Here is a 25,988-nt window from a genome sequence, read left to right on the forward strand (position 1 = left end):
AACCCTCCATATCATTCAGTCCAAGAATTTTCTACTGTTTGGGCAAGAGCATTGCCATCTGTTTTGTCCCTGACCTACTTTGAACTTACAAGGATCAAACTTGGTGTCAGTTCAGAAATAAAAGTGACCTTATAACTAACAGTTTTAAAATCCTTGGTGGGATAAGATCATAGCTGAGAAAGCAAGCTATTAACTGGGACTGGTCACCAGGAAGCCAGGCATTGCCTACCTGATTATAAAACACTGTGGGGGGAGGGTCTTCCTCTACCCACCCTCTACCTCCCACCCCTGAGGCTGGTCCCACAACCAACAGTGGCAACCCAGATCATATAGCTCCTCCATTCATTTCCCATGGCCCTACATCCCTCTATCCTCTGTTTCCTCTGACTCCCTGGGATTTTCATTCATCCATGGCTCAGGCTGGGCCCCCGGGGATGTGGCTGAAGAGTCAGGAGGCTACCAGCCACTGGGCAGTGGCCCTGACTGAGGGCAGAGACAATGGTGTGTGTGACAAGTCTCTGCCAAGGAGTCTGGACCCTGGATGGAAATGCTTCTCATGTGACTTGGTCATGGTGTGGAGCAGAGGAGGGCCTAATGCGGAGGGAGTAATATGGCTCTGGGCAGGGGTGGGAGCACAAAAAGCACCATTTGGTCCCCACCATCAGCAGAATCATCAGGTGTGCAAAGGTGCCTGTCCAGGCACTGAAATCCTCTCCTTCCTGACGGTCCACACCAATTGGTCCACAGGAAAGGATCAGTTCCTCAGGGAGAATGTGAAGAACCTTTCACTGGCCCTAGATAAGGTCAGTAGCAGCAAGTTGATTTGGCCCCAGCATGTACAAAAGAAGGCTGGTGAACAGGGGCAAAAATGGACTTTTGTCACTTCCCTTTGGTCTACAGAAAAGAACATCCAATTTTGAAAGTAAGGAACATGAACTAAGTAACAACAGAAATGGTGTCAGTTATGTTCAAGGGCACTTTATGGCCCTTTGATTATTCAAAGAGAGGGTTTTTGTTTTGTGACCATAATCATGCAGGTGTCACTGGCTGAGACAGAAGATGCTAGGGAGGGAGACCAGTAGACATATTGAACATTCAATGTTTAATTGTCTGTCTCAGTCCAGGTCCTACCAGGAAATTGGAGACACATTCCACAGAAGATTTGAGAAGAGTTCATGGAAGCGCCATTTACCAAGGAAAACCAACACGGAGAACAAAGGACCCACAGTCAGCTGTTGTTCCCACCCCTCACCCAGAAGCCTATCCCTCATACTGTCTCAGCAGTCCTGCTGGGTGCAGCCAGGGCTTCTTGCCCTGTCATTTCCCTCTCCCCTGTTGATTTCACCATCTCATGGAGCAGAGCCAAATCTTTATCTGTAGGTACTCCAGAAACAAAATGGTTTAATTTTTTATTCACCTTGTCTACTTCCTTAATTTTTATTTTGTACTGGATCTGTCAACTTCTGACACGTTTTTCAGTCTTTGCACTCTATTTGTGTTATTGTAATTACCATTGTATTTGGATTATGTGCCATTGTATTTGTATTTTTTTTTTTGGTATCTTAGAATTGGCTTTCTAGGAGAGAATCATTCAGCCCCATCTAATGCCTTTTGCCTGGACTTTATTAGGCTCAATATTAATATATCTTCTCTGCTTTTTTTAATTAGAAGTTTTTTTGGTAGAGTTTTATCCGTCAATAAATTTTCAGCATGTCATTATGAGTTTATGGTAGATGTGTGTCTTACAAACATCCTATGGGTTTTATAATCTTAAAAAATCCAAATGTCTCCATTATATCAGTTTATAAAATGAAACTATATTTTTGCTTCCTTAATATGTTGTTCCTTTTTAAGAATATTTTTATTTTTAAATCATGCTTATTCTATTACGATTGTCTCAATTGTTTCCCCTTTGCCCTCTTCCACCCATCTCACCCTGCCATGGCTCCCACAGTCAATTCCCACTTGGTTGTCCATGTCCATGGGTTATTCATACATGTTCTTTCTTTAGTCCCTTCTTCTTTCCACACATGTCCTCCTTCTCCATCGCTTCTGGTCACTTTCAGTCTGCTCCATGATTCCATGCCAGTGGTTTATTTTGTTCATTAGATATTTTGTTAACTAGATTCCACTTACAGATGAGATCATATGGTATTTGTCCTTCACTGACTGGCTTATTTCACTTAGTATAATATTCTCTAGTTTCATCCATGTTGTTGCAAAAGGTAGGAGTTCCATCTTTCTTTTTTTAAAACGCAGATTGAGTTTATTTTTTAAAATATCAAAATCCATTATAAATATTAAAAAATTTAAGTCTATTATACAGTCTCAGAAATTAAAATAACATAACTCCAGCACAGAAATAATCAAGTAGATCAATGAAATAAAATGAGCATTCTGGAAATAAATATATGTGTGTGTGTGTGTGTGTGTGTGTGTGTGTGTGTATATATACATATATATATATATCTAATGATGGAATATATGATGAAACTATTTCAAATCAATGGGGAAAATAAGGCTTATTCAACAAATAAGGTGCATGGACCACTATTACAATAAAACAAATATAGAGCTCTATTTCACAAATTATACAAAAAAATATTCAGGTGAGTTAAAAATCAATATGCAAAACCTAAGGAGTTTTAGAAGAAAATAGAAACTAATATTTTTTCTTACCGCGAAGTAAAATATTCAAACCCAGAAGCTATAAAAGAAAATATTCACAATGACTACATTTAATATTTAAAACTATATATTAATATACATATAAAAAAGTTAAAGGACAATTAATAGAACAGGAAAGTATTTGCAACACATCTAAAAAAGGCTTAATAGTTTTTTTGGTTTTTTGGGGGGGAAATTCTACAAACATTTAGTCAAAAAATGGATAAAGAATATCAAAAAGCCATTTAAAGCTTCACACCACAAAGCTTCACATAGAAGTTCACACCACAAAGTCAGGAAATCAAGACATATCAACTTAAGATTCAGAAGCAAAAGAGAAGAGTCTCACAAATAATGGGAAGATAAAGATATACACCCCACTCAAAGGGAAAGGAAGACTCCCCAGAAAGAGAACTCAATGAAATAGAGGCAAGTAAACTATCAAATATTGAGTTCCAAGCAACAGTTCTAAGGAAGCGCAATGAGCTCAGTGAGCTCAGAGAGAATTACCAAAAACTATAGGGAAACTACAAGGAATTTACTGCAAACTATATCAGCATGAAACTATCGATGGTAGAAACTATCAATAAGAGACAAGAGGACATGAAGAATATCATTTCTGAATTGAAGAGCACAGTAGAAGGAATCAAAAGGAGGCTAGATGAAGCAGAGGATTGAATCAGTGAGGTGGAGGACAAGGTATAAAAAAGCTCCCAGAAAGAGCAAGGAAATGAAAAAAGACTCAAAAGTAATGAAGAGGCATTGAGGTAAATGCAGGACAACCTGAAACATAATAATATATATATAATAGGGATACCAGAAGAAGAAGAAGAGGAAGGGACATAGAACCTGTTTGAAAAAGTCATGATGGAAAACTTCCCTAATTGGAGGAGAGAAAAAGTCACACAAATCCAGGAAGCACAGAGGGTCTCATTCAAGAGGAATTCAATGAGGCCGACTCCAAGACACATCCTCATTAAAATGGCAAATATCAAAGACTAATAGAGAATCCTAAAGCAAGCAAAGGAGAAAGAGGTAGTAACATATAAGGGATCCCCAATACAACTAGCATCTGACTTCTCAACAGAAACACTGAAAGCCAGAAGGGAATGGCAAGACATATTCCAAGTCATGAAAAGCAAAAGCCTGCAACCAAGACTGCTTTACCCAGCAAGGCCCTCAATTAAAATGGAAGGTGAAATAAGGAGTTTCCCAGACAAAAGAAGGCTAAAAGAATACACCTCCACCAAACCAGCACTGCAAAATATGCTAAAGAGACTGCTTTAAAATGAAGAAAAGGTTTCTATGAATACCACTTCATTTCGCAGTCAACAATACTTGATATTACCAATATTTGTAATACTCATTAATCTGATTGTAAAAATGACGTTATTTTATTTTTTTTATTTTATTTTGATGTTTCTTTTTTATTTTTATTTTTTTTTTAAATTCAACATGATTTTTTTATTATTTTATTTTTTTTAAATTAATATATTTACTTTTTAAATACATTTGTCTCTGTCTTCCCCCCACCTCTTTCCCTTGCCCCCTCCCACCTTCCCTCCCTCAGCTCTTCCCCTTTGGTTTTGTCCATGAGTCCTTGCTATATGTTCCTTGACTTTCCCCTTCCCTTCCCTTTCCCTGCCCCCCCCCCTTCCCTCTTGTCTCTGTTGATTTCTTTTCCTTTCAGTGTTGCTGGTCATATTTTCCTTGCTTCTTTGCATTGTTGGTTAGGTTCCGCTTATAGGTGAGATCATATGGTATTTGTCTTTCGCCCCCGGCTTATTTCGCTTAGCATGATGCTCTCCAGTTCCATCCATGCTGTCGCAAAGTTTAGTACTTCTTTTTTTCTTTCTGCTGCGTAGTATTCCATTGTGTATATGTACCATAATTTTTTGATCCAATCATCTACTGATGGGCAATGAGGTTGCTTCCAACACTTGGGGGACTGAATCATAAATGACGTTATTTTAATTGTTCTTTACTGTTGTTGAAACTAAACCTGTTTTAACATATTTCTTGCCTATTTCTATTTTTTTTTAAAAAGCTTTAAATGACTTTTTGGTATTTTTTATGCATTTATTGATTAAAGGTTTGCAGAACTTTCTTCCCAAAAACAAAAAAAAAAAAAATACCTAGTAACCATATTTTAGATGTGTTGCAAATACTTTCCTATTCTATTCCTTGTCCTTTAATATTTTTATATGGATATTACTATATAGTTAAATGTTTAATATAGTCCTACTTGTAATATTTATAGCTTCTGGGGTTGAATATTTTACTTCAGGTCATGGAAAATATTAGTTCTATTTTCTTCAAAAACTCGTTAGATTCTTCATATTGATTTTTAACTCACCTGAATATTTCTTGTATAATGTGTGAAATAGGGCTCTATATGTGTTTTATTTCAAGTAATAGTGGTCCATGCACTTTATTTGTTGAATAAGCCTTATTTTACCAATTGATTTGAAATATCAACTTAATCATATATTATATTGTTAGATATATACATTTGTCTCTAGAATGCTCAATATATTTCATCATCTAGTTGATTATTCCTGTGCTGGTGTCATGTTGGTTTAATTGCTGAGACTTTATAATGGTTTTAAATTTTTTTAATATTTTATAATTAACTTTGACATCTAAAAAAAATACTTAAAATCAATCTGCATTTAAGAAAGAAAGAAAGAAAGAGAGAGAGATAAGACTCCTACCTTTTGCAACAACATGGATGGAAATGGAGAATATTAAGCTAAGTGAAATAAGACAGTTGATGAAAGACAAATACCATATGACCTCATCTATAAGTGCACTCTATTCAACAAAATAGACTAATGAACAAAATAAACCACAGGCATGGAAACATAGAGCAGACTGAAAGTGACCAGAGGGGATGGGGAAAGAGGACAATGGTGGAAAAAAGGGGAAGGGACTAGACAAAGAACATGTATGAATGACCCATGGACATGGACAACAGAGTGGGAATTGACTGTGGGAGTGGAGGGTGGGATGGGTGGAGGAGGGTAAAGGGATAAAGATTGAGACAACTGTAATAGAATAAACATGATTTATAGATAAAAAAGTACTATGATGAAAAAATTTTAAAAATCTGTAAAAACAGTCTCTTTGCAGCAACTTAGTACATTTTTTTAAAACCTGACATATCTATTTTTTAATGTGTTAAATATGTATAAAATTTACCTTCTTAACCATTTTAAATGTATAATTCAGTAGTATTAAATATATTCATATTATTTTACAACTAACCTCCAGAACTTTATCTTGTAAAACTGAAACTCTGTCCTTTAAATAATTCCCCATTAGAAACATGTAGTTTTTTACATTCACCTGAGGACATTTGTTTCATTGCTTTATTTAGAGAGAGAGGAAGGGAAATAGAGAAACATCCATGAGAGAGAAGCATGAATTTGTTTCTTCCTATATGTGCCTGGACGAGGGACTGAACCCGAAATCTAGGTATGTACCTTGATCAAGAATCATACCCACAACCTTCTGGTTACGGGATAACCCTCTAGCCACATTGGCTAGACACACATATTTTTAATGATTATTTTCAAGAGAATTTGATTTCTTGCTGTTATGCATGTTTGCCTACTTCCTTCTCCCCATTACCCCCTCATGTACATGCATGCACACATGTATGTCCACAGACATGTGAACAAAGCAGCTTGCTCTTAACACTTTACTGTCTTTATCTCTCTCTGTAACCATTGTTAACATTTACATAAGAAGAAACACAAATTCCTGCAATTCACAGAGACCCACAGAGGAGGACTGCCTCTGCCAGGGAGTCTCCCAGCCTACGTGATCTGTTCACATAAGACCTGGGAGGAAAGGGAAGAGTCTCAATCCAAAGGAGGCTTCCAAAAGGAGCCTGTTGACTTAAAGAGGTTACCCAATCAAAAAGTGATTTCTCTTCAGACTTGCAGTAGGGAGCAGAATTAGACCTCACTCCATCCTTTGTATTCAGTGACAAACTTATTCCTGATGGTGAGCCATCAGGCTGGCTAACAGCCCAGGGAGCCCTGACCCCTGAGGCCAGGAAGAAAGAATTGGACATGCCTGTCTTTCATAAGCACCTAATATGAAATTAGAAAACAAAACTGTAAGCAAAGAGGCATGCATGAAGAAAGCATGTTGTTAATAATTCTTTTCACACAGAAAGGCAGAGACAGTGGGGGCATGCTCCAGAACCCCCTAGGTATCTGCACACTGAATTTTCATCACAGTGAAATCGCCATTCCAGGGGAGTGCTCCAACCAAAAATCTGCATGTTACTTTCTGAAAAAGAAAAAATATATCTCTGGTTGCTGTGTATCACCTTAGAAATATGCTGGAAGGTGGCCATCACCCATCAAGTAATGCTCCCAGGAATCAGCTAGCTGGATGCTGCAGACATTTACAGTGAACAGCAACTGCTAATGACTTCAAAGGAGTCTCCATTTACATACCAACCACTGATAGCAAATATGAATAATCATCATATTTTGATGGGACATCAGATGTAAACTTCATTTTATTTTTAATTCTCTTTAATATTTTCTATAATGTAAATAAAACAATGCTATGTCAAATATAAACTAATATATGTTATATTAATAATTAAATAATGCCTTTTTTTCTAATAACAAATATGTTGGGATAAGAGCAATTTAAAAGGTTCTAGGGCCTAACATAACCTTTCTTTCAAAGAGTCCTTTTCTCCCTTTTAAAATATCTTTGAAACAAAATACTCTATCTGTGTGTGATAGATGGATGAATGGGTAGATACAGGGATGGATAGGTGGATGGATGGATAAATAGGTCAAGAGATGCATAGATGGGTAGATAGATGAATTCATACATGGGTAGATATAGGTAGATGATCAGACAGATAGATACTGACAGACAGACAAAGGGCAGTCCTGGGAAAACAACAAAGGGCATCTTAAATAACTGACTGAAAACATGGAGGTACTTCTAGGAGCTATGAGGCAAATGGAGTCAGAGAGAAGGAAAGCTGATCTCTGCTTAGTATTAGACACATGCAAAGGAGAACAATGGAGGCCTATTTTTCCCACAGGCCCACAAAAACCACAAAATCAAGATGGCATTAGGGCAAATTACATCAAACCTTGGGAACCAAAACTACTTTAGTTTTCAAACTGACCCAGAACACAGAAAAAGGTGGAAAGTCCCCATTCTTATTGTACCAGAGCAGAAAAAACCTGAAACAAATTACAAGTAAAAGTGCTGGTCCCAAGACCTGAAGCAGCAGCATCACCTGGGAACTTCAAGAAAGCATTAAGACATTCTTACTGCTCAAATGTTTGTCCTAGTAAATGGAACAAAAATCCTTTTAAAAAATACTAGCAAGTTAAAGGCAGTTGCATATAAACAATTACTGCTACCTGGAGGCCACAGACCTTTACATCTCTAATAGAGTATTTTTTAGACTTTGTCAGTGATATGAAATATATGTGGGGTGCCTTTACTTGGAAATTCTGATTCAATGGTTTCAGAATGAGCCGAGGGAACTGGTATGCATGTATGTATATGAATGCATGGTGTTCACCTCATCCTCCAATGATTCTTTACATTAAGGAAGTTTGAGAGTATATATATATGCATGCAAAAGTCCTAAATAAAGAAGTGGTATATTGATTCCCACTGCATTCTAACAGATGAGTGCAGGCACAATCTGCCATGCTCTTTCTTTCCAACCTGGGGTCAACAGAGAAAAAGGTTGTTTGCTATCAACAGAGTGGTTACTAAGAATACATCATCAATCTTCACAAGCACATCTGTGGGGCATCCTTCAAGAAGCGCACACCCTCCCAACCCCAGCACTCCAAGAGAGCTGGAAATTTGCAGTGAAAGAGATAAGAATGTCAGACGTATCCATCAACACCAGGCTCAACAAAGCTGTCAGAATCAAAGAAATAAGAAAATGTCCCATACCATAATTGTGTGTTGTTACCAGAAAATGTAATGAACATAAAGATTCACCAAAAAAGCTTATACATTTGTTATCTATGTACCTGTCACCATTTTCAAAAACTTACAGTCAGTCAATGTGGATGAGAACTAATAACCAAATAAAGTAATAATACCACAAAAAGAAAGACAAGAGCACCATAGTCTGGAATGTAAAAAATGTCCCATAGTAGGAAATCTATTATTTTTGTTTACTACACAAATGGGTCACAGGAGGAAAATTATTCAATATATATGGTAGACACTGAAGAATAATTGATAGAAGAAAATATTCTTAATTTAAAAAATAGCACTTCATAAAAGGAAATTGGATGGACCTCAAGAAATCAGTACTTGATATACTATATAATATATAAGAGCAGAATGTAAATATGGAAAACATTTCCATCAAAGCAGGAATAAGAACAACTGTTTGGCATTATTATACTTCAGCATTATTCCAAAAACTTGAATAAAAAGGAACAAAGTTTTCAGAATTGATAAATATGTACTTAAAAACATGTACGTTAAAACTGAGATTGTGCATGGAAACTTTACCTACAATAAATGAGCTCCTTGAGGAAAATTTTCCCTAATTCTCTTTAATAATTTTTACAAACAGGTAAAAAGCTACAACTTCCAATATATCTTCAATGAGCCCAGTATAGAAAATATAAGTTTAAACTGACCATACTTCTACTAAAAGTAAAAGATTTAAAGTAACATAAAAGGTTAGATGGCCTTAAGAAATGCTCACTGTTTATGAGCAGAAGGAAGGATATAATCAAGATCAGAGCAGAATTAAATGGCATAGAGACTAAAATAATAATCCAAAGGATCAACATATCCAGGAGTTGGTTTTTTGAAAAGATAAACAAAATCGACAAGCCTTTAAGCAGACTCATCAAGAAAAAAAGGGAGATCCATTTTCAGCTTTCTGAGGAAATTCCAAAATTATGGTACATATACACAATGGAATACTATGCAGCAGAAAGAAAAAAAGAAGTACTAAACTTTGCGACAGCATGGATGGAACTGGAGAGCATCATGCTAAGCGAAATAAGCCGGGGGGCGAAAGACAAATACCATATGATCTCACCTATAAGCGGAACCTAACCAACAATGCAAAGAAGCAAGGAAAATATGACCAGCAACACTGAAAGGAAAAGAAATCAACAGAGACAAGAGGGAAGGGGGGGGCAGGGAAAGGGAAGGGAAGGGGAAAGTCAAGGAACATATAGCAAGGACTCATGGACAAAACCAAAGGGGAAGAGCTGAGGGAGGGAAGGTGGGAGGGGGCAAGGGAAAGAGGTGGGGGGAAGGCAGAGACAAATGTATTTAAAAAGTAAATAAATTAATTTTTTAAAAAAAGAAAGAAAAAAAGGGAGAGGACACAAATAAATAATATCAGGAATGAAAGAGGCGAAATAACAACTGATACCACAGAAATACAAAAGATTGTAAGAAATTACTATGAACAATTGTATGCCAAGAAATTTGAAAACCTCAATGAAATGGACAAATTTCTAGAAAAATATATAATCTTCCAGCACTGAATGAAGAAGAAGCAGAAAGCCAGAAAAGACCCACAGCCCTAGAAAAATTGAAACAGTAATCAAAAAATTCCCTGCACACAAAAGTCCTGAACCAGACAGTTTCACAGGAGAATTTTACAAACCTTTAAAGAAAAGCTAACCCCATCCTTCTCAGACTACTCCAAAAAATCCGAGAACAAGGAAGACTCCCAAACTCTTTTAATAAGGCCAGCATTATCCTGATCCCAAACCAGACAAAGACACAACAAAAAAAGAAAACTACAGGCCAATATCGCTGATGAACATAGATGCTAAAATCATCAATAAAATATTAGCAAACTGCATCCAGCAGTGCAAGATTGAGGTGTAGGTATATACATTTCACTTCCTTGCACAACCTAAAGAAGGATAACAAATTTAAAAACAAAAAACAACCAGAACTGCCAGAAATTTAACTATATGGAAGTCCAACAACCAAGGAATTAAAGAAGAAACATTCATCCAGACTGGTAGGAGGGGAGGGGACAGGACAGAGAGGACAGAGAGCAAGGCAGAGGCTAGAGAATCAGGTGTTTCCACATTCCCATGTGGATAAACTTGTAGGAACAACTGAGGACCAAAACAGACCACACTCCCCAGGGTCCTAGCATGGGGAAAATAAGCCTCAGAAACTCTAGCTGTAAAAACCTGTGGGTGTTGTGGCTGCAGTAGATACTGCCAATCTCTTGAAAGCAGGGTGAGAGCCTAGCAAGTGGCATTGTTCCCTCTCTTACCCCTCCCCCATATAGAACACCACAACAAGGGGAAGTGTGTTGTCCTACCCTCGCAAATACCTAAGGCTACACCCCTTACAACATAACAGATGCACAAAGACAAAGAAATATGGCCCAAATGAAAGAGCAGATCAGAACTCCAGGAAAAAAACTGAGCAAGAAGAAGATAACCAACCTATCAGATGCAGAATTCAAAACACTGGTAATCATAATGCTCATAGAGATTATTGAGTATGGATGCAAAATAAAGGAAGAGGTGAAGTCTATACAAAGTGAAACAAAGAAAAATAAACAGGGAACCAACAGTGAAGGGAAGGAAACTGGGATTCAAATAAACAATTTGGAACAAAAGGAAGAAATAAACATTCAACCAGAACAGAATAAAGAGACAAGAATTTTTAAAAAATGAGGAGAGGCTCTGGAACAACTTTAAATGTTCCAACATCCAAATCATAGGGGTGCCAGAAGGAGGGAGAAAGAAATTTAAAACTTCTTTGAAAAAAATAATGATGGAGAACTTCCCCAATCTGGCGAAGGAAATAGACTTCCAGAAAGTCCAGGAAGCTCAGTGTTCCAAAGAAGTTGGATTCAAGGAAGAACACACTAATACACATCATAATTAAGTTACCCAAGATTAAAGATAAGGAGAGAATCTTAAAGGCAGCAAAAGAAAAGGAGAGAGTTACTTACAAAGGAGTTCCAATAAAGCTATCAGCTGATTTTTCAAAAGAAATCTTACAGGCAAGAAGGGGTTGCAAAAAGTATTCGAAGTCATTAAAGGCAAGGACCTACATCCAAGATTACTCTATCCAGCAAAACTAGCATTTAGACTGGAAGGGCAGATAAAGTGTTTCCCAGATAAAATCAAGTTGAATGAGTTCATCATTGCCAAGCCATTATTATATAAAATGTTAAAGGGTCTTACTAAGAAAAAGAAGATTGAAACTATGAACAGTAAAAATGACAAGAAACACAACTATCAACAACTGAACCTAAAAAGAAAAACAAAGACAAAAACAAAAATAAACTAAGCAACAACTAAAACCGTAACAGAATCACAAAACTGGAGATCACATGGAGGGTTATTAGCCAGAAGGGAGTGGGGGTAGAAAGGGGGGAAAATGTATCAGGAATAAAAAGTATAATTGGTAGGTACAGAATAAACAGGAGGAGGTTAAGAATAGTATAGGAAATGGAGAATCCAAAGAATTTACATGTACAACTCATGGATATGAATGAAGAGGGGGGAATGCTGGAGGGAGGAAGGTACAGAGCAGAGTAGGATAAAGGGGAGAAAAAAATGACACAACTGTAATAACATAATCAATAAAATATACATTAAAAAAAGAATACACCATGATCAAGTGGGATTCATCGCCAGGATGCAAAGATGGAACAATAGTTACAAATCAATAAATGTAATACATCACATAAACCAAAAGAAAGACAAAAATCACATGATCATATTAATATGCTGAGAAAGCACTTGATAGGGTACAGCACTCATATATGATAAAAACACTCAGCAAACTGGCAGTAGAGGGAGCATATCTTAACATAATGAAGGCCATATATGAGAAACCTACACCCAATATCATATACAATGGGAAAAAACTAAGAGTTTTCCCATTAAGATCAGGAACAAGACAGGGGTGTCTGCTTTCACCACTTCTATTCAACATAGTATTGGAAGTTCTTGCCACAGTGATCAGACAAGAAAAAGAAATGGACGGTATCCAAATTGGAAAAGAGGAAGTGAAACTGTCTCCTTTCCAAGTGAAATTGTTTGCAGATGACATGATAGTGTACATAAAAAACCCTATAGACTACTACAAAAAACTAGTCGAATAGACTCCAACAAAAAACTACTCAATCTAATAAATGAATTGGGCAAAATGGCAGGATACAAAGTCAATATTCAGAAATTGAAGGCACTTTTGTACAGCAACAATGAAATATTTCAAACAGAAATTAGGGGGGAAATCCCATTTACTATAGCAACAGGAAAAAAGAAAGGGCCTAGGAATAAATCTAACCAAGGAGATAAAAGTCATGTACTCAGAAAACTACACAACACTGAAGAAAGAAATTAAGGAAGACACAAATAAATAGAAGTATATTCCATGTTTATGGATTGGAAGAATTAACATTATCAAAATGTCCATACTGCCCGAAGCAATTTACAGATTCAACACAATGCCTATTAAAATACCAATGACATATTTCACAGATATAGAACAAACGTTTCAAAAATTTATATGGAACCATAAATGACCCCGAATAGCTGCAGCAATTCTGAGAAAGAAAAACAAAGTAGGAGGGATTACCTAATATCAATACCTAATATCAAACAAGGCCACTGTAATCAAAAGAGTCTGGTACTGACATAAGAACAGACATATAGTTCAATGGAACTGAATAGAGAGCCCAGAAATAAACCCATGTCTCTATGGTCAATTAATATGCAACAAAGGGAGCAGACGCTTAAAATGGAGTAAAAATAGCCTCTTCAACAAAGAGTGTTGGGAGATTTTGAGAGCTACATGCAAAAAAATGAAACTTGACCACCAACTTATACCATACACAAAAATAAACTCAAAATAGATAAAATACTTAAATATAAGTCACACCACCATTCAAGTCCTAGAGGAGAACATAAGTAGGAAAGTGTCAGATATTCCATGCAACAATATTCTCACCATTATGTTCTAGAGTAAGGAATAAAGGAAAAAATAAACAAATGAGACTTCATCAAAATAAGAAACTTATTCATGGCTAAAGAAAATATCAGCAAAATGAAAAGAGAACCAACTGTATGAGGGAACATATTTGTCAATGATACCTTGAACAAGGGTTTGATCTTCAATATAAAGTACTCACATGACTCCACACCAAGAAGACAAACAATCTGATTAAAAAATGGGCAAAGGACCTGAACAGACACTTCTCCAAGGAGGACATGCACAGGGCCTATAGCCATATGAAAGGAGACTCAACATAACTATCCATCAGAGAGATGCAAATTAAAACCACAATGAGAGACCACTTCACACCAGTCAGAATTGCCATCAAAAACAAATCAATGAACAAGGAGTGCTGGCAAGGTTGTAGAGAAAAGGGAACCCTAGTCCACTGTTGGTGGGAATGCAGACTGGTGCAGCCACTGTGGAAAACAGTATGGAATTTCTTCAAAAAAGGAGTTCCACTTTTAGTGGCACCTTTGACCTGGCAATTCTACCACTAGCATTATATCCTAAGAATCCTGAATCACCAATTCTCAAAAACCTATGCACCTCAATGTTCATAGCAGCATTATTTATAATAACCAAACACTGGAAACAGCCCAAGTACCCATCAGTAAATGAGTAAATCAAAAAACTGTGGTTCAGTTACACAATGGAATATATGCAGCAGAAAGAAAGAAGGAGCTCCTACCATTTGCAGCAGCATGGATAGAACTGGAGAGTATTATGCTAAGTGAAATAAGCCAGGTGGCAAAAGACACATACCATAAGATCTCATCTATAAGTGAAACCTAATCAACAAAACAAACAAGTGAGCAAAATAGAACCAGAGACATGGAAATAAACAAACTGAATGGCCAGAGGGGAGAGGAGAGGGGGCTGATGGGGAAAAGAAAAGGAAAGGTGAGTCAAGGAACATGTATAAAGGACCCATGAACAAGAACAACAGGAGGTAGGGAGGATTAGATGTGGGAGGGGGAGTTTGGGCAAGGCAGGGGAGAGTAATGGGAACAAAAGGTGGAAAGCTGTAATTGAGCAACAATAAAAAATTTTTTGAAGTAAAGAAACATATGTTCACTGTTTAAATGTCTTGATGGCTATCTACATTAACTGAAAATTATCTAACTTGTTCAGTTTGCCCATGCAGAGGCAGTTCTAGACATCATGCGAGTGCCCTTTGTTAATGTGCCCTTGCAATCTCCTGTACCTAAGGCCAGAAGCAGCAGAATCACCTGGGAACTTTTCAAGAATGCAGAATCCTGGATCTCACTCCAGACCAATGAATCAGAAATTCTGCAGGTATGTTGCAGCCATCTGGGTTTATCAAAGCATTTAATTCTGATGCCCAATCATGTAGAGAACCATTTGTATAAAGAAAGAGACAAAGACACACCTCTTGGGCAAACCTGCAAAAAAGCCTAGGGCATTCACCAATCTCATAAAAGCATCTTAATAAATCCAGAGCTCTCTCTGTGTCTGAAACAAAAAATTACAGTCTTGAGGCCAAGGGACCTGTGCCAAGTCAGCCTTTTGGTGGGAATCTTTGGGCCTTCATGGGAACTATGGCTGGGCCTACCAAGAATCAACTATACGCCTGGGATGGAGATGCTTCTTAATGGACAGCACACAGAATGGCGCCTGGTGCAAGTATGCTTTGATGAGATGAGTGAAAGAATGAACTTTCTTTGGTGTCTCCACAAGGATAAGCAACTGTTTGCCAGCAACAGCAGAGTTGTTTATACAGATCCAAGAGAGCAGACCTTCAGTAAATATGTGTTGTCAATTTTTCCTGCACCAATAGTCCAGAGTTGATAGAGCTCTTGCCATCAAAGTGACTTTGACAGTATGCTGTCCTGAGGATGAGGGGTAGGGAAAGACTCAGAGGGGTCCACCAGATTGTGCTGCCCTATACTTTCTGCTCTAAAAGCCATAGGATTGGCAACTTCTGGGGCTAAATATTGGGAGTAATCTAGACCTCAAAGAGAGTCTGGGCACCCCAAGTTCTTCTGTATGGGGCTCAGAGTAGCAAAGTCCATCACATATAGCTGGTTTGTCACTTACCTTTTCCAGTTTGGAGTTTTCTTGAATAATACAGTTTTCATTATTGTTTGAAAGCTTTCTGCAATTGCTGCGGGCAATTTCAACATCAATAAAGTATTCCAAACGGTCTGTGACCTATCAATTAACAATTGCAGGAATTGTTCAATTTTATTCAAAAAGTTGTGTTTTACTTATAAAAAGTTTTAACACTGAAAAATTTCTCTCACCTTGATCTTGCCTCCCTATCTATCATACATTCTTTCTCTTATCATGCCCACTACCTGGGTTCCTTTGCACACTAATGCTGGTTACATAGCCCCTACCTACAGCTGGATACCAAGAAAAGAGGCTCATTTCCAGTGTGGGACCTCCTGGAAAGCAAGGCCTTCTACTTTTTTTTTTTTTTTTTTTTGGTCCCAAAGTCCAAGGCACGCTGTATGCTCAGTGAAGGGTTCAGGGAGAAAACTGAAGTCACTGGAATCATGACCTCCTCTGGGCCCAAGATGCTACATATTCATGTAGGCCAGATGGAAGGACAGACACCTCAGCCACAATGGACATCCTCCCTTATTCTTTTCCTGCACTAACAAACCCAGTAGATTCTGTCATTTTGTTAAATCTTCTGCCCCTTGAGGCTTTTCCACCCTAGGCCCCACCTACCACCTCAGCAAACAGTCCTAAAGGGACCATGCCAAGGGAGTTCATCTTTCTGTTCTCTGCTGAGTGTTTAGTAAGGAGAGCAGCAGTGAGTTCATAGCAAGGCATTAGTATTTACTGAATTCATAATGATTGAGTGCAGTGAAGGTGAAGGCTACTCATGGTGTTCATTTAAATCTGCAGAAGATGAAAATGGGTATCTGCAACTTGGTTCCAGCTTCCCCTAGATTCCCCTTTTTTCTATCACATTTCCTCATTGCCATCTCTAAGCCTTGATAAATTTGAATTAAATTTGGCTGAGTTACAAAGAATTAACAAGGGGATACATCATGTCAGGGTGAAGCTGGTTAGACAACATCAAGAGGTGACCAGCAGAGCTGCTCCTTGGGTTTGGAAATTAAGTGTGTATTTAGAGAACCTCAAAAATACCATGGGGGTGAACCTGATCACCAACAGGAGTTCCTGTTAGTCTTAATACTTGCTGACCTTCATCAGTGATCGCTGTCTGTCATGTACATTCCTAGGGCTTTGCTCACAATAACTCAGTTAACCGGCACATTATACCTTTAGGGTAAAACTGTCACTCCCATTTTTTTAGGTAATTAAACTGAGGCACAGAGGAACTAACTATCCATCCAGCAATCAGCCAATCCAGGGCTCAAACAGGTGTCCTGGCAAGAGCATTTGCATTCCTGACCACCTTGCTCACTCCTCTTTTCTTTCTGCCCACTCTGCTCATTCAGTCAGAGAAAAGCAAAGGATTCCTATGTGGTGATTTCTGGGAAAGCTGGGGGCATCGGTTACATGGACACCTTGATTGAATCTGCATAACCTCTTTCTAAATGTAAGTAAACTAGAATGACAGTTTTAAAACCCAAATCTAATAACATGGATCCTGAGAACCCCTGACCTCATGGTTTTCTGACTTTTCAGTGCTCATAAAATAAAGTATATAAAACTCTTACCCATGGCCTACAAGGACAGGCATGGCAATCACTGTTTACTTCCTGCCCAGTCACACTAGCTCCTGAGTTTCCATGGCTTTGTTCCTTCCCACTGGCAGCATGCTATGCCTAGCTGCTCTTCCCCACCCCCGTGTACTCCAAATCTTCCCTGATCCTCTTCTGTAGAAGATAGTATGAGTGGTACCCCATGTCCCATGCTGTTCCTAAACATACTACCACTTGTTGGAGCTCCCTGCTGGGGGCTTCCTGCCACAAACAGGAGCTAAGGACTCCCAGAGTAGCTGTTGGCCAATGTTGGATAAGAGTTGGTAGATAAGTAACCCAGCTCCTCCTATATATAGTGGCCCAAATTTAAAGCAGGCTCTGCACCCTGTCCCTGGCTCCCCAGGAAGACTGAACCCAGCTGCCCAAGGTGGTAACCTGCTCAGTAATTCACTCTGCACTGGCTGCCTCCCTGTCCCCTCCACACTACCTGCCTGGCCTCCTGACCTCCTGCCTCGCCTCCCAGCCTCCTGCCTGGCCTCCCAAATAATTGCGCTTGAATTCTAGTTAGAGTCAGCTTCTGGGAAACCCAAATGAAAGCACTTCCCACTAACCTCCTTCACCTGTTTCACTCCTAGACTGCCCTCAGTATGCATCTTCTATAGTACCTCCTAGACAAGTGGTATTCAGCCTTGTCTGCATATGGGGATCACCTGAAGGGTTTTAACACCTACTGAGACTGGAGTCCCACCTAGAGACCCTCATTTAATTAATGAGGGTGCAGTGGGACATTTACAAGTTCCTCAGGTGAGAAAGGTTGTCTGAAGAAGCTGTTACCTGACACCCAGACCCACCAGAACAAACATCACAGCTCTCATTCCTGGTTTAGCATTTTGTTCTTTCTAATTGAACTTCTGGCTTTCTAAGGCTGTGATCATTTCTGTCCATCTCACTGGCCCAACTACAGTGGCTAGCACAGAAGTGGCTTGGGAGAAACTTGCTAAATGTGTACACTACTTGGGTACCAAAAGAAAAAACAAACTGTGAAGGGGGCTAGAGAAGTTACCAGAACTAGGATGCATTCCTTTATCTCAAAATTCCACAAAATTATGCCTCCAGATGGATTATGGCGTGTGCCCTATCAATAAATCGTGCTGCACCATCAGGGTAATGTACTGCAAATATGGTACTCATGACTCTCATGTTCCCAAGGGGTAAAGTGATAAGTACAAACATGTAAAGTGGCTCAGCTTCTGCTAAACAGACAGACTGGAAAGCTTAAAAACTGAAAAAAGCTCTGCCAACACTAACCTTGTCTTTTGGGTCTCTATACATCTAATTCTCACAGGTTTAATGGCTCACCACCAGCCAATGACTGAGGCTGAATTCCAACACGAAGAGCCTTTTCTCAAACATTGCAGCCAAAGCCACATGTTGGAAACCCCAGGGAGCATGACCTATACTAGAATCCAAGTCAGCAACACTCCCTAGTATTGATAAACTCATGGTCCTGTGAAAACAGACACATTTCTATAAACTGAAAATTATAATGTCTCCACTTTCATTAAATAAATGTTGTATTAAAAGAAAGAATATAGGAGGAGACACTTTATTAGCCTATACATTAGATAGTGTGCCTCATTTTTCTCTTCAACTCCACATTCCACATTATGTGGATAGATTGAAATATTGCCTGTGGAAGCAATATTGCAAAATATTCATGGTGCTCAGTTTGTCTCCCAAAAACCTTAGCAAACACAAATCATGAACATTTGATTTGCAGTTTGGGGTTTAAATGAGTTAATTCATGTAAAGTACTTAAAATGCCAGTCCAAGCATGTATAGAAATTTCACTGATATTATCGTAGCATGAAAGTGTATATGTGCTTGAGCACTCACATATTTAGTTTTCGTATATCAATATTTTTCTCACATGCCCAATCTTTCAGACTAGCTTCAGTCTGTACCACCATATACAAATATGCATATTGTGAAAGAACACCTTTACCTGAAGCTGGACTCTCAATATCTTGACCACCTGGAAAATGTATTTATCCTCATTCTCTTTGTTGTACTCTTGCATGGCAAACCACAGACACTGCTTCACGTTGGCATTCGAGGCATCAATAACTTTTAATTCTCTTAATACCTTGATCTTACTCTTGTCTGGGTCTGTGCTGGCCGCGAGGGTCACCAGAAGGGTGAGCAGGAGCAGGCAGGACCCCCAGAGTCTTGTCATGGTCCCTCAGTCCAGGGGCACAGGTGAGCCTCTTTGTCTTCTCAGGGATGGAGTTGCAGGTGAGGTAGGGTGGCCGCACCTGCCACTATAGGTTCAAAGATCTTACCACACCAGCATCAGCCCAACTAGTTTCAAGATAGAGTGATTAGGATCACCTGTAGGACTACCCCTGTCCTCCATGGAAAGCCACCCACAGGAAGAAGCCATGAGGAATCTCTGCTCCCAGGCATCCCCACTCCTTATCGTGGGTGTGGTCTGCAGTTCTAGGGAGAGCACTTAGCCCAGATGGCACCAACACATACGCTGTATGCCTTACCTCCCACTCCTGCTTCTGTGTCTCAAGCCTGTAGGATGTGACTATTAAAACATTGCTGCCCCCAGGGGTTACTGGCTCCGGCTCTCTGTGAACTTTCCAATCTGCCCCACTGCCAGCTGTTCTTCCTCCTTGTGGAGTCAGGCTCTGACCCAGGTACCAGCCAGTAGTTCTCCTGAGTCTCAAGCACACTCAGCTTGCACCTATATCCTAGTATGAGGACTCCCTCACTCCTGATCTCTGCTCCCTCTTCACCTTCTGAGTCCATGCCCCTGCAAGAAGGTCACACTTTGTGATGTAATCCAGCACCTGTGACCCTGCCTCACGCAGGGCACCTCTAACCTTCTAGCCACTGACCTTCAGTCCAGGCAAGCCCCTCTCCTGCTTCTGCCCTAGGAGTTGGGGACCCTCAAAGATTTCCTGTTCACCTGCATTGTGATCCTAGCTTGCTAAATATCTGGCCTCTGGGTTCTTCTGGCCCAATAGCACCTCTCTCCACTGTTCTTCCAGACACACATAACCCACCCTGCAGAATGCATCCACCCCCTGGGCTCTCAGAAATTCTGTTTCTATGTGAAAATCCCAAATCGGTCTCCATCAAATTACTGAAGAGGCAGAGAGGTGGGCATGAGTCCCAGGGTACAAAGATCGATGGGCTCTTGACCATAAGGAAGGACAGTGTGGGGGAAGCCACAGATGGGTATGAAGCTGCAAACTGAACACACTGTATTGTGTTTAAACTCTCAGCATCTGGATGGATGTTTTGGTTGTTTTTCATATTCTACTGTTACAAACTACTGTAGTGGACAATACTTTTCCAATATTTTTGCAAAATTACACAGTATTTCTATATAATAAAAGACTAGATAGAGAACTGATGCCAAAACTTTCCACAAATTTAAATTTAGTATGTATTACAAAATTGACAGTTATTTACTAGTAATGTATTCATTATTTTCAAATCCTGCTGCACATTAAAAACAAATGAAAGTTTTAAAAAGTGCCAGGCCATTCCCACCAATGAAATCAAATTCTAGGAGAGGGTCCAAAGGTCAGCATTTTAAAAAAATTACCTGGATTTCCAATGCATAACCAAGTTTGAGAACCAATGTACTAAATCTGTGGTTCTTGAATATTAATGTCAACTTGAATCACCTGGAATCTTGTTAAAATGCAGGTTGTGGGCAGACGCTTTTCCAAGGAGGAGATACAGAAAGCCCAGAAGCATTTGAAAGGATGCTCAGCATCACTAGCCATCAGAGAAATGCAGATCAAAACCACCATGAGGTACCACCTCACACCGGTCAGAATGGCCATCATCAACAGATCAACAAACAACAGGTGCTGGAAAGGCTGTGGAGAAAAGGGAACCCTAGTACACTGTTGGTGGGAATGCAGACTGGTGCAGCCACTGTGGAAAGCAGTATGGAATTTCCTCAAAAAGCTGAAAATGGAACTGCCTTTTGATCCAGTGATTCCCCTGCTGGGACTATACCCTAAGAATACCAAAAGGCCAATACAAAAGAACCTATGCACCCCAATGTTCATATCAGCACAATTGACAATAGCCAAGTGTTGGAAGCAACCTAAATGCCCATCAGTAGATGATTGGATCAAAAAATAATGGTACATATACACAATGGAATACTACGCAGCAGAAAGAAAAAACGAACTACTAAACTTCGCGACAGCATGGATGGAACTGGAGAGCATTATGCTAAGCGAAATAAGCCAGGGGGCGAAAGACAAATACCATATGATCTCACCTATAAGTGGAACCTAACCAACAATACAAAGATGCAAGGAAAATAAAACCAGCAACACTGAAACCAACAGAGACAAGACGGAAAGGGGGGGGGCGGGGAAAAGGAAGGGAAGGGGAAAGTCAAGGAACATATAGCAAGGACTCATGGACAAAACCAAAGGGGAAGAGCTGAGGGAGGGAAAGAAGGAGGGGGCAAGGGAAAGTGGTGGGGGGTAGGCAGAGACAAATGTATTTGAAAAAATAAATTTAAATAAAATTTTAAAAAAGAAAAAATGAAAGGGGGGCACAAACAAAACTAAATAAAGGTAGGCTTTTTCTTACAGGAAACAAAGGTAAAAAATATATAAAACAATAATCATTTAATGGAGCAGCTACTGGTTCTGCCAACAGTTCACTTAAATGATCCCATTAGCTTCTGAAAACATTATATTTGGCATTTAGGTTTCCTTCAACCTCACAGAATTTATACTTTTTGAATAATAAAGAAAATAACTTTAAATTAATATGAAATATTGTTAAAAAATGCAGGTTGTAATTCAGTGGGTCTGGAGTAGGGCATGAGATTCTGCGTTTTTTTAATGGTTAAATATTCATTTGGGGCTGTTCATTTTACAACCTATTCTTTAAAACAGAAGTTTTAAAAGTTTCATTTTGAAATAGTTTTAGATTTACAGAAAAGTTGCAAAGATAGTATTAAAAAGTTCCCATAAACCCTTCACCCAATTTCTCTTACTGTTAACATCTTAACATAGCACCATGGAAATTTTTGTAAAAAATAAGAAATTCAACCAACAATACAAAGATGCAAGGAAAATAAGACCAGCAACATTGAAAGGAAAAGAAACTAACAGAGACAAGAGGGAAGGGGGCGGGGGCGGGGGGAAAAGGAAGGGAAGGGGGAAAGTCAAGGAACATATAGCAAGGACTCATGGACAAAACCAAAGGGGTAGAGTTGAGGGAGGGTGGGAAGGAGGGAGGGGGCAAGGGAAAGTGGTGGGGAGGAAGGCAGAGACAAATGTAGTTGAAAAAATTAATTAATTAATTTAAAAAATAAGAAATTCACATTGGTACAATACTATTAACTTACAGATTTTATTTAGGTTTCACTAGTTTTCCACTCATGTCCTTTCGTTCCAGGATCCAATCTAGAATGCACTACATTGCATTTAGCAACTTTTTATTAAAAATGTGACATCCGCTTAATATCTGTATTGTTCCCATAATTTGTGGGAGACATAAATTATTTCCTATTTTTTTGGCTTAAAAAATGATTTGTTAGTGATGATGTAACTATAAACCAAAGTCTCAAGCTCTGACTCAGAAATGCTAACTGTGCTGTAATCACTCTTAAGTGCTTTGCATCTATCATGTCATTTCAATTTTACAACAATCCTATTAATTATTACCTTCACTTTAGCTAAGGAAACTGAGACTAGGATGTTTGTTACTCACCTAAGTTTCAGTTCTGGATTACCCCCAGCCAAAGCTAAGAACACAAATGGTGCACCAGCCTTTGAACAAGCAACTTAGACCACAATTTGGCAATCCTTGCTTCTCTCTATCTGTGCTTTCAGCCTCTCTATTCTCTCATAATTAGATACAAAGGCAATTCTGTTTCATTAATATGCATTATTGGTCAAAGTTAGGCATGTTTTCATGTAGACTTAGTAATTTTTTTTCTATTAATGTTTCACCCATTTTTCCTAGTATCTGTCCTTTTCTTACTAATTTCATGAGCTTTTTCTTATATTGGGGAAATTAATGCTTTGTTTTTTATATACAAGTTATGCAACAAGACTTTTCCCCAATTTATTCTCCATCTTAGAACTTATTTACATTTGATTTTTGTTTTTAATATTTCTCATAAAAAATTTTTAAATTTTGTATAGATAAACTTATTAACCATTTTATTCATATCTTCTAGTTTTATGCCAACATTTATTTTTCAAAAGACCTTTTTGATCCATAAAAAATGGTCCACTTCTTTTATTTATATTTTAATAATTACTAAAATGATCAAATAATCTCTCACATACTCTTGATGGGATTGTAAACTGTTGTCATCTTTCTGGAAAGCAAATTGACAAAATGTATTAAAACCCTTAAAATTATCCATGTTTTTTAACCCAGTAATACCACTTTAAGTTATCTTAAAGCTTGACATATTTCACAGATATAGAACAAACATTTCAAAAAATTTTATGGAACCATAAGCAATCATGAATAGCTGCAGCAATTTTTAAAAAGAACAAAGTAGGAGGGATCACAATACCTAATATCAAAGTATACTACAAGGTCATTGTAATCAAAACAGTCTGGTACTGGCACAAGAACAGGCACATAGATCAATGGAACAGAATAGAGAGCCCAGAAATAAACCTGTATCTCTATGGTGAATCAATATTCAACAAAAGGGGCAGAAGCATAAAACTGAGTAAAAATAGCCTCCTCAACAAATGGTTTTGGGAGAGCTGGACAGTTACATGCAAAAAAATGAAACTCAACCACCAACTTACACCATACACAAAAATAAACTCAAATGGATAGAACACTTAAATATAAGTTGCAACACCATAAAAGTCCTAGAGAAGAACATAAGCTGAAAATGTCAGATATTCCACGCAGCAATATTTTCACCAATATGTCCCCTAAAGCAAGGGACATAAAGGAAAGAATAAATACAAATTAAGTTATAATTTTTTATTGAAAGTAGTTTACCACAGCCTTATATAAAAGAACTGAAACCTGTTAATATTTAAATATTTATATCCTGTAAATATATAAATGCATTATACTATGAATAAAAGGAGCCTATTACATTGACTTAAAAACTGTATTTGAAGGATTCTCAAAGGTATTGAAAAATGCTCATTAAAAAGTTATACACAGGATGCAAAATATGATCCAATTCTTTACAAATAAAAAAATTATGGAAAAATGCAGGAGAATCTTTATCACCCTTTGTGTGTGCCTACCTCTTCAACCAGGTTTCTAGCAGCCTCTCTCACCTCACAAAGCATGAACCAAGCACCTTACTTCTTCTACCAGGCCTAGCCTTTCTCAGAGGGTTGGTGATGTCCCTGCTGGATATTCCTCCCTCATCTCTACTCACTGGATCATCTTGTCCTTCAAGTTTTAACAAAAATGTCTTTTCCATAAACTATACCCACAAAAATCTAAAATGACCTTCCCAACTACTCCCAGCTACTCTTCCAGCTATAGTCATAACTACTCTTGTTTTCATTAACATTTTTATTCCCTTCATATTATTTATCATAATATGCATTTATCATAACCTACAATTATTTATTGGTGGATTTCTTCATTGCCTGTCCTTCCTCTCAAGAAATGAAATGGGCTTCCTAAGGGTAGGGAATCCTTTCTGTTGCTCATCACTTTGCCCCAGAGCCTGGAACAAGCCCAGGTGTAGAGCAGCAGTTGTTAATATTTTTTGAGTGAATAAACAATGGGTTTGCTTTGATAGAAAAAGATATTCATTTCTGATTTTTAAAATATTTGTCTTTTTTCAAATTTTCTATATTACATATGCATTACTTCAATAATTAGAGGAGAATCACTTTAGCATGGATACAAAGGTATATAAGTAAAAATGGGATTACACTTCCGGTCAAGATGTTAGAGTCGATAGACATATTGTACTCTTCCTCCCATAATCACATCAGAATTAGAACTAAGCTATAGAAGAGCTATTACTGAGAATCATCTGAAAACTAGCTGAACAAAATTCTTATAACTAAGGACATAAAGAAGTAGCCACACTGAGACTGGAAGGAGGGCAGTAGACATACAGGCAGGTTTTACGCCCATTTGTGGCAGTTAAGAATCATAAGGGATATCTCAGCTATGAAGGTCTACCCTGGGAAGCAAGGGGTTCCATAACCTAGGGCTACCCAGCCTGGGGAAACAGTTCTTGGAAGAGAAGACCTTTAATACCTGGCTAAGAAAATCAGTAGGCTTTATGTCCAAGACAGACAATGGGCTTCTATAGACTTAGGAAATGCAGGTCTTAAAGGGCCCAAGCACAAACTCACTCACTGAAAAGTCCAGTGCAGGGGCAGCAGTTCAAAAAGCACCAGAGACATGTGGGAAGTAACTGAATTAACTAAATTCAAGGTGAGGACTTAAGGGGTAGGGGTCAAGGCAGTTCTCCATGACAGAAATGCTGGCATGAACCATTGCACATTTGTCGAGCCCTCCCCATCCAGCCAATAGGCACGGGTGGGTTCCAAATCTGGTATCTCCATTAACCTGGCTAACACAGTTTGCCCTACCCTGGTGATTTCCTGAGGCCCCACACTGCCCAACTCAAGG

At 38.4% G+C, this 25,988-nt stretch overlaps 1 protein-coding gene across 1 annotated transcript; it reads right to left on the reverse strand.

Moving 5' to 3' along the window:
- Positions 1-6,885: 6,885 nt before the first annotated feature.
- Positions 6,886-19,578, reverse strand: CST8 (cystatin 8). Its single transcript, XM_054572905.1, has 3 exons — positions 19,348-19,578; positions 15,757-15,870; positions 6,886-6,969 (listed from the first exon to the last, which is right to left on the reverse strand). The coding sequence occupies exons 1-3, from the start codon at positions 19,576-19,578 to the stop codon at positions 6,886-6,888; spliced, it is 429 nt and encodes a 142-aa protein (XP_054428880.1).
- Positions 19,579-25,988: the final 6,410 nt, after the last annotated feature.

Source organism: Pteronotus mesoamericanus, unplaced genomic scaffold, assembly GCF_021234165.1.
Source record: "Pteronotus mesoamericanus isolate MK-2021 breed Mesoamerican mustached bat unplaced genomic scaffold, CSHL_Meso_final contig_245, whole genome shotgun sequence".
NCBI lineage: Eukaryota > Metazoa > Chordata > Mammalia > Chiroptera > Mormoopidae > Pteronotus > Pteronotus mesoamericanus.